Source organism: Montipora foliosa, chromosome 9 (genome assembly GCF_036669935.1).
Source record: "Montipora foliosa isolate CH-2021 chromosome 9, ASM3666993v2, whole genome shotgun sequence".
Lineage (NCBI taxonomy): Eukaryota > Metazoa > Cnidaria > Anthozoa > Scleractinia > Acroporidae > Montipora > Montipora foliosa.
In genome coordinates this window covers 10,543,928-10,553,927 of record NC_090877.1, presented here as the reverse complement: position 1 = coordinate 10,553,927, position 10,000 = coordinate 10,543,928, and the positions used below count along the sequence as shown (strand labels likewise).

At 36.3% G+C, this 10,000-nt stretch overlaps 1 protein-coding gene across 1 annotated transcript in view; it reads left to right on the top strand.

Annotated features, from left to right (window-relative positions):
- The first annotated feature begins 1,022 nt into the window (after window positions 1–1,022).
- LOC137969347 (F-box and WD repeat domain-containing 11-A-like) overlaps window positions 1,023–10,000 on the top strand; it is a 19,896-nt gene continuing 10,918 nt past the window's right edge. The window contains exons 1-10 of the mRNA XM_068815546.1: window positions 1,023–1,208; window positions 1,303–1,343; window positions 1,997–2,378; window positions 4,546–4,781; window positions 5,320–5,431; window positions 5,856–5,913; window positions 6,963–7,039; window positions 7,675–7,816; window positions 8,330–8,397; window positions 9,266–9,388. Coding sequence (XP_068671647.1) covers window positions 1,131–1,208; window positions 1,303–1,343; window positions 1,997–2,378; window positions 4,546–4,781; window positions 5,320–5,431; window positions 5,856–5,913; window positions 6,963–7,039; window positions 7,675–7,816; window positions 8,330–8,397; window positions 9,266–9,388 — 1,317 coding nt within the window. The 5' untranslated portion in view covers window positions 1,023–1,130. The remainder of the gene's footprint in view (window positions 1,209–1,302; window positions 1,344–1,996; window positions 2,379–4,545; window positions 4,782–5,319; window positions 5,432–5,855; window positions 5,914–6,962; window positions 7,040–7,674; window positions 7,817–8,329; window positions 8,398–9,265; window positions 9,389–10,000) is intronic.

The following is a 10,000-nucleotide window of genomic DNA, read 5'->3' as shown; positions in this document are numbered from 1 at the left end:
CTCCATAGCAATGATGCTGGCGTAGCAGGCCTCCGATTCCGAGACTACTTGTGATTTTTTTTAGGTGTTTTTTTTTTCAATCCAGCCGACCGACCCAATATCAGGAAACTCGTTCTACGCTAAACAAAAAAAAAGGGGGTTGCCTAAAATTGATAAACTGTGATTACAAAACTAAAATTTCCATGAAAGGAAGAAAAGAAGAGCAAAAGTGCAAATAATGCTAATTTTAAGGAACATGAATAATGAAAAAAAGTCTCCTAACGAGTCAGTTATCTACCATTACAACTTCACAGGTTATCTCAGGGTTACCATAAAAAACAGAAAAAGTTTCCATGGCTAAATGTTTGCACATATAATGTTTCCAAATGAATGAAGGGGGTAGTTTCTAAAGAAACTGTGGTGCTGCGTCGGTGGGGAAGTGTTATACAAATTTTATCGACGGAGTTGAGAATGTAAATTGGCCACCGTGCAGAGATTCTAAAAGCTGACGTTGGATTCGCTCGTTGGATTCGCTCTGACGAAGGGCTAACGTTCGAAATGTCAGCTTTTAGAATCTCTGTACGGTGGCCAATTCACATTATCAACTCCGTTGATAAAACCAAAATTTTTTCCAAAATTGCAAAAGTTGAAACTCTTCATCCTCCTGTCACGCGCAAAGCTGTTTAGGTAAGTCCATTTCTTCCTCCCTGCAAAGAAGAAAAACGTGTTACATAAAAACGCCCATGATTGCTTAATTAAAAGGGCTTTGTCACGCAAAATGGTGTAATTTCATGATACCAAAATGCCCAAAAAGTAGAATGAAACATGGCAATAACCACTTAAAACTGTTGAACAACATAAAAGAAATGCAGCAAAAGGAAAGAGGGGGGCAGGGATGGACAAGATTGATACTCCAGCTACTTGACCCTACTTCAGCCTCTGCGATCTCCTGAGTAACTGGGTGTGGTCTGGGACATAACAGTTAGTTCTTACACGAAGTACAACTCCAAGTGGCTTGGCCCCAGTTTCACTCGACTGAATACACGCGTAAACAGAAAAACATGGCGGCCGACAATTCGCTTTTCTGACTCCATGTTGTGTATACATACACTGCATGTTATAGAACCAGTTTTTAGTTTTTATTTGTCTAGATGGATAAGTTAAGTGACGAAATATTAGTTAGAATTTTTAGCTTCTTGTCAGCGCGAGATCTCTGCAGATGTTCCCAGGTAGGATGTATGGCATTTTTGATTTATCGAAAGCCGGCCGGCCCATTATTTTTATGAGCTTACTAACTGTGGAGCTCATTTATTTCTGCTTTAGGTGTGTTCTACATGGTGTCGACTTGCAAACGACTTTCACTTGTATCCTCTTTGTTTATATCATTGATAACTATAACTAAGACAGCTGGTTGCAGTAAATAGACAGATGATAAATTACAACCAAGAATCATAATAATCATTCCATAACGTTTCCACAAACTTTGATTGCTCAGTTATAATTTATCTGTCTATTTATAAGCTCATACTAAGGACTGGTAAGCTCATACACTAGTAAGCATAGTAAGTTAATAAGCATAAGCTCATACGTATGCTAAGGACTGATCTATCCTCATAATTTTACATATTCTAACTAACATATAATTTATATTTATCTGATTGACCGTAGGGACACTTTAAAATATGGCTCTGTTAAGCTTACTGTTGTAGTCTTGTGTTCTGTGGCGATGATTTTTGTTTACAAAGATTAATGCCAGGTTTGTTTTAATTTTCAAATTTTCAAGCTACCAAAGAAGATCTATTCCCCAAAAGAGTGCAGAGATCTATTTTACATTAGATGTTATGATTCTTAGACGAGTTGAAAATATTTCCCTGTAATTGAGTGATAATTTTATTAAAAATAAAAATGAAAATAATGAAAAAATTATTGAAAATATAAGATAAATATAGAATCATCAAACGTTGTGAGCGATTGATTCTCCTTGACTGAGTGTTCCATATACTATACCTGCACAAAGATGGAAAAAACTATTTATTAAGTCTTTTAACAAGTTTATCTTGGACCCATCTTACTACAATGGCGTGTTTCCAACGCAGTGGAAGGAGTTGTTTATATTACGTTCAAACTGGTTTAGTGGACACTGTCATGTCCAGAGTCTTCACCAAAAACCTGTCATCCCAAGTCAAAAGGAACAAACTCGAATTATGTGCTTAAAAATCTCCAGTTGTGGTCATAGCCTCTTGGCAAGTGTTAATTTCAACTCTGAAGTAGTACATTTGTGGAGTTTGATGGATAAACGGTTAATTCATATCATTTCATGTGAAAATATAGTTGGGTGTGTGGACTTTGGAAGTGAACGTTCAAGAAATGTTTTGGTCATTGGTCTTCATAATAATAAGGTGAGACGACTATGTGACAGATACCGGTACGATGTGCGCTGAAGATCTGTATGGTTTTTGTACACCTTGCTATTGTAAATCATATTTAGGTCAGATTATTGCATTTGATTTGTGACCTGAGTGTTTAATAATATAGTCCAAGCCAGAAAGCTGTACAAGATTTTCCCTTGAGTTAGTATCCGTCGGCTTCCTGGGAAAATACCCACTAGAGGGGAAAAGAATTACTGACGTTAAATAAGGTGTACCTTTACCTTTACCTAATAGCCCAGCTCCTCCTCCCCCTCCCCCTGCATCTCCCTTAGCTCAGGGGTACAGCAATAGAACTACAGTTCTGTATGCCAGGGTATGCCATTTAACCAGTGAAAGGACAATGGATTTGGGTTTGACTCTTGTTGGGAACACTGCAAATTTTTTCATCAAGTATTCCCTAGTCACCATAAAAAAATAAATCTCTTCATTTATTTACCAGAATTAACATATACCATGCAAATCTGAAACCTTAAATACTTTTATTTGATGTTGACATTTCCCATTTTGCAGCAACCATCCAGAAGTGACGTGAAATTACAACCTTAATTACCATTACTAGTTGCAGTTTAGTTTCCTTGCATGTGATTGGCTTTTTACTTGAAACACAATAACATTCCTTAAATATTTCTAGTGTTCACAGTTTCTGGATTTTCAAAGTAACATTCACTTCATTAACAATAATAATTTTGCAAATTAAAATGCACTATTTAGACAATTTCAGTGCTAATATCATGGGCGACAAATTACTCCTTAATTTTAACGCGAAATTTCAGCGTTAATTTATAATTTCACATGTGAAATTACAAAATTGCCATGGTAACATCTCGTGTATCTCGATCAGAGCCAAGATGGCGTGGAGATTTAAGACAGTGATCATTGAAGAAGTTATGAAATTAAAAGAATCGGCAGAAAATTTAAATACACGAAGGAGCACAATTAACTGGGTGAGGATTTTTGAGAAGTGGTGTGACAAAAATAGCCTTGAGAAAAACCTGGAGATGATTCTTCCCGAGCAGTTGGTTAAAGTACTCGAGCGATTTTACGCCAATCATTTGAGAAAGATTTGACAGTTGCCTCTAATTTGGAAACATTATGAACAGGCACGAAGAATTCGAAACCTGGTATTTTTTGTCAAGAAACTCAGAAAATTACGATCCCAAGCAAAAATGTATGCTTTAAACAAAAACTGTATTCTTCTTAATGGTCTCAGTTTTCGATTCAATAAACCAGTAAAAACAATTACGGTTGTGAGCGTAATTTGTCACCCACAACATTAAAAAGGTAATCAAATGGTTTTCTTGTTAAATTAGGAAATAATTTCACTTGCGTTTTGTCAAAATTCTGATAAAGGCTCGGGACATTATCAGAATTTTGACAAAACGCGAGTGAAATTATTTCCTAATTTCACTCGTCGCCATTTGATTACACATACTAATATCACAGCAGTAATACCTTCCACTAGCTCCCATTGCTCTGTGGTAGAGCCTACTTGGTGTACAAAGTAATCTGAAGGTCGCATTAGGTTTAAATCCTTTGGGAGTCATTATTGCGAGGACCATAGCTTCACTTGACAATATTATTGGTAACGAATTTTATAATAATAATAATAATAATAATAATAATAATAATAATAATAATAATAATAATAATAATAATAATAATAATAATAATAATAATAATAATGAATTTTGAGTGTCATTATTGACTGGGAATGAAACAAATCAAATCAAAAGTCAAAGCACACTAACCATGAGGCCACTGCGCCTGCCACAAACTTTTAAGGGAAGGGGAAAATCAAACTATCAGAGAAAAGTTTAGTAAAGGGGTGGAGAACCAACAGTCTCAATCATTAAATACATGTAATCTCTCGAGAAGATAATTTGTACAATTTATGGGGCCTGACTGCAAGTGATCATAAAATACCTTTAAGTGAACAGAAAATGGAAACAGATTTAAAGAGCTAAACCAAAGCAAAACAATAAAAAGATTACATGTATGACATGTGAACATGCCCAAGAAGATTATGATGTATTCATGTAATTATTTGTGTGTACTGAAAATTTTGTTAACTTTCCTGATATCAAATAATTAGCTTTTGTACGTTCATGACTAACAGTGGTTTGTGTTTTACTTGTAGTTCTGCCTTTGGGATTTCCAGAGGAGGAAATTTCTTCTAAACCAAACTAATTTATCAGACATTTCAAGACAGTTTGCTTCTCCCCCTAATACTGAAGTGTGCCGTGTTAATCTGGTGGATGACAAGTTAGTGACAGTCACAACACAGTGTGTTGTGAAAGTGTGGCAGTTAGATTTCAGCCAACTTGGGAAAGTAACTTGTCACTGTTTGCATACATTAACCACTTTTAAACCCAGGTAAGGAAAGTTGAATACATAGGGACATCGACGTTCTAGTCAAGCCTTTACCAATTGATAATATTTTATTGTTCATGTGATCCCTGGATCAACTTACCGGTGTATTCTCCTTCTTTTGTAAACTTATAACAGATTGCTTTGCTTCTTGCCAATTTAGCGATTTGAAACACTGTTGTTTTTGTTTTGTTTTGATTTGATTTCCAAAAAGCCCCTTAAGAGATGTAGCCAATGGTTCATTCATTTATTTAGCCCTGTTGAAATGGTGTATATATAGATTTTATGCTGTCTACTATCAGACATTTTTCTTGTCAACCGAAAACCCCTTGAGGGCAAAAGGGTAAGGAGCATCTCAGTTCGTCCCCTCAAAAACATTTTTCCCTTTATTATAAAGCAGCTGTTTTTAAGGTGTTTTTCTGTGATGAATTTATTATAAACTTTTATCTTGAAGTTTACCTCAAGATCATTAATTCTCAATGAAGGGATTACTTCATACAGTCACATTATTTAAATTATCAGACATTTTTCTTTGTTCATGTAGGTGTTCTGTGTTAGACATTCAGCTCAAGAGGGAGCCAGCAGATAATGTGTGGTCAGTTTCTATTTCACATGCTGCAGAAGTCCTTGAAAACTGGAATCTCATTGGTTTTCAGGTGAAATACTGAGACTGCTTTGTAGTATTTTTACCAACACGTTTGTTTCTTCTGGACAATACAAACAGTAGCAAGCATATTGGGTAAGAAAGAGCCCCCTACAATGTTTTTCCTGCGTTCTCATTCAATTTCTCCAAATTCCAGAGATTGTGTATTTATTCCTCTACTTAGCTGCTCGAGGTCCAAGGGGCCCCCTGGCATTGACAAGTAAAATTGTTTGGCATTAGACAGTGAGAGTAAAATCTATTAGTTACCACTGGGAGTTACATGTAAAGGGTTACACACCATTAATTTTACTACATGTAGTTGTGAAATTTGACAGGGATAATATTTTTGTAAAATGTTCTTAAACGCGTACACGCCTCATTACTATCAGAAATTGGTTATGTCAAAACCACATTTTTTTTCGTCTTTTCCTATCCAGGTAGTACGATTTCAAGGACAGAGGCTTCTTGATGAAAAACCTGAAGTCTCCAATGAGGGTACATTATTATTTTATATTTTTAAAGCTTCTTATTATTTCAAAAACAAGTGTTTCCTAAACTTCCCTGGTTGTATCACACAGGGCAAAAAAACGTCTTGTCTCTCAATTTAAAATTGTGAGACTAGTTTCTTGGAGCATGCTTATGGTTAACTGATTTGGCTAGGAATCAAAATATACTGGAAAAGAAATATTTTTGCCCCGTGTGATTCAACCAGCGAAGTGTAGGAAACACTTGTTTTTGAAATAATTGTTGTTTTTGAAATAATTGGCGTTTTTCTAAAGGGGCCTCATACTTGTAAGGTTTAGGTTTATTGAGTTTGCCGTCAGGTATATTTGTCTGAAGAGAAGCTAAGAAAACACAACCTCAATATACATTTTCTTTGGCACTGAATATTGTCAGTAGTGTAAAAAGAAATTGAGTGTGGTTTCAGGGTTGTCTGAACTCTTATCAACAACAATTATTTTATTAATTTTGTCATCACAGTGGTCAAAATTGTGGACTCACTTGGCTGCACCTCGTGAGTCCACATTATTTTGACCACTGTGATGACAAATATCATCGTTGATAAGAGTACAGACAACGCTGAACCACATTCGATTTCTCAAAGTTTCTGACCTTGCTAGTAGTTCTGTCATTATTCAATGATCTACAGTCAACTTACTCTTAAAGTGTACGTTTAAACTTTTAAACTTTTTACCTTTGGTAAAGTGTTAACTCAAGACTGCAGACATTGACTGCATTAAAAAAAAAAAGAAGCAACTTAATTTAAGTGTCTGGTCTTCTAGCGCTGGAGCACTTTGGGGACACTGTAAACTGAAATCAACAAGGAGAGGGGAAAACCGGAGTACCCGGGGAAAAACCTCTCAGTGCAGAGTAGAGAACCAACAAACTCAACCCTGACCAGTAGATATGACGCCAAACCTGGGCCACATTGGTGGGAGGCAAGTGCTTGTGCCACTGCGCCATCCCTGCCTCCCATGATTTACCATTTTAGCTTGACTAGTTTGTTTCATATAAAAAATATCAATTTTAATCTCCAACTGTAGAATGTTCGGATGGTGAAGACTGTAGTGAAGGCTATTCTTCAAGTAGATTGAAAAAATGGATGTCCTCTCAGAAAGAGGTAAATTTTCCTTCAAATAGCAGAGAAATTACAGTACTATAACTCATTTTGTAGTCCTTTTAGCAACCCTCAGATTTTTTTTCCCTGTATGCCCAGGACACAACAGGCATCATTATAATAGACCATAGGCCAAATTTGACATGAGTCTGTTTTTGCCACAAAATTAATTGGGCTTTTAAGATCTACGACACGGTTGTCCATGAGAACTCCACAAAACAACAATATCATTGGTCAAAAGAGGAAAGATAATTGTGCTGCATTAATGCCAGCTTGCATTTTATCTCATATTTTTGTGTTACTCTTCTCAACAACAACATCAAATTACCAAATTTGAGGTTTTGAGCACACAAAAAAATTAATGTGAATCTTTTATTCTCTGTTTTTACTCTGAGACAGCTGGTACCGTTTTATTTTTAGAATACTTCATCCACATTGTATGACGTGAACAAGATTGAATAATCGTGAAAGACTTATGATATTTGCAAAGTAATATTTTGAGGTGATGTTTTTGTTGATGTTGCCATCATAGATCTTCAAGTCCCTATTTTCTCCCCTGAACTGACCCCATTGACAAGTAAAATAGTCTGTCCAGAGGGAAGGGGTTAATTGAATATTTTCCTTGAACTCTTTTGCAGCAAATGGGCTCCAGAACGTGTGTTTCATGTCTCTCCATAAGTCCTTGTACCAAGTTAGTCACATCTGGACAAAATGACAACACCATCTCACTTTGGGACACTACAACACAATGTCGAAAACACACTCTCTTTGGGCACACAGGTACCTCAGTTTGAATTTTGTAGAACTATTATATAATCTTCCTCGGTTTCAATCAGAATAGTTGGAAAGTGTTTTAATCCTCCTGAAAAATTCTCTGTTTTACAGAATGTCCAAACTCTTTGTCTCCTTGAAACGTAATATCTTACATGATTTGAATCCGACAATCAATGTTAGAAGAGAATGCATTTCTGGGGGCAATGGCCTGAACAGATTTTGATTTCCAAACAGGAAATCAGTTCAGATTTTAGAATTGTACTGTGTTGGGATGTTACAGACAGTATGATATAGACAACTTTCTTTAGGTTACTGGCCTACATGTGGCTGAGAAATCAATAATTTTCAAACAAACTCACATGTAGATGTAGCAGTTGCTAAAGAAGATTTGAGCACTTTTTTGAAAATTTGAGGCTCAAGGCTTGTTCCATCCTCTGCTTGTACCTAATGTTTTTCCCACTGCACCAAGGGAATTGTAGCCTAAACTTAGCACATTTCTGTGATACTCATTCATTTCAGGTGCAGTGACATGCACAGAGGTTGATATGCATAAAATTGTTAGTGGGTCTAGTGACAGAACTGTCAAGGTATGCTGATTATCTCTTTTGAACAAAATGCATTGCAAAGTGGAGGTCAGGTACTAAAGCCCTCAGAGAGCTGCCGCCATGGACACCAAATTCAAAGGCAGAAACTTCTCCCATGGCCAGCAAATCCTGGCAACTCAGTCATGAGCCCCCACATAAGTGTAACATGAAAGGCAGAAATCTTTGGAAAAGTGGAGAGTGGAGGAAGGATAGAATTTTATGGGAAAGAAAGCCACAAAAATGTTCCAGGAAAGGGCTTACTCTGCAAATTTTGCTCTCAAACCCTCAGTATATAGGGAGTGTGATGCATTGTCAAGTATTGTAAACTCATCCCATGAAAACTGACTCCTATGGCTCTACTTGTTTGAACGTCAGTGAGCAGCACTTTGGTATTACTAACCAATATTATTACAAACTCATATTGTTTTTTTCTTTTATTAAAAATATTGACAATTCCATGGTAGGCCAGAATAGTCATCAGTTAATACCAGGGGCCTATTTTACATGGTTATGGCAGTGGAATGAAAGTCGGGGTTAATTTCTAGAGAAAGTGTGACGCTGTATCAGTGCCAGAGTGAAATAATAATAATTTCCTGCTCCCCATTTGAAACAAGAAAATGTGGTTTTATCAAATGAAACAAGTTGATAAAGGTAAATTAACCACCATTATAAGAAAATTTGTTTGATAAAACCAAATTTTGTATCGCAGAGTAATGGCTAGCTACTTAAGTACAGTAGAGTTTCACTAATTGTTGTGACCATAGTGAAATATCTTGTAGTCATAGTTAGCTCCTTGTGTAGCCACTTCCAGTAAGCCATAATGATATCTCGGATAGCCAGCACTTACAATGTTGTTTTTTACTTAACCCAGGTCTGGTCTTTAGAAAGTGGTGATTGTCAGTTGACGTTGCCAGGAGATCACTCCACTGGTGTGTCATGTGTTACTTTCAACGAGCAATGGGTTATTAGTGGTGACAACTCTGGCGAAATTAAGGTACTTGTTTCTATTCTTGTTTTAACCTTAGTTGTAGTTAGCTTTTCAAATCCAGTATACACCCTACAAGCTATAGAAAATCAGTCAAAATTATATAATAACATAACAAAACTTGGAAAAACGACTTGCCGATATTTCGTCTTTATTTAGCAAAGACTTTGTTAGGGCGACTGAATAAGTGATCAGAATTGTTACAAGATATACACTAGTTGATGTAAGGTGCAGCAATGCAAAAATACACATGCACGTTTAATACAACACAAGTCTGAAATTGAATCTTAAAGCACCGTAAAACAAGTCCCTTCTCAGGTTCCGGCTACAGAAAAAGTCTTCACTATTCAGTCCCAAAGGGTGAATTTAGGGTAGCTTTGTAAGCCTAAACTCCATCCTAGACATCAGCACTGCACTGCTGAAACAGTACTGTCTCCAGTTAGTTATATAATTATAAAAATCATTTTTTATTGGGTCTAAAACCACGAGGAAAAATACTGGTACTATAGGATGCTCTACCATTGAGCTGCAAGAATTCCTGGGCAGGTAGATCATTTGTTTCTGAAAGGACAAATGTATCCCACTTGTCTGCAGTGCCTACAATGTAGAAAATTCATGACA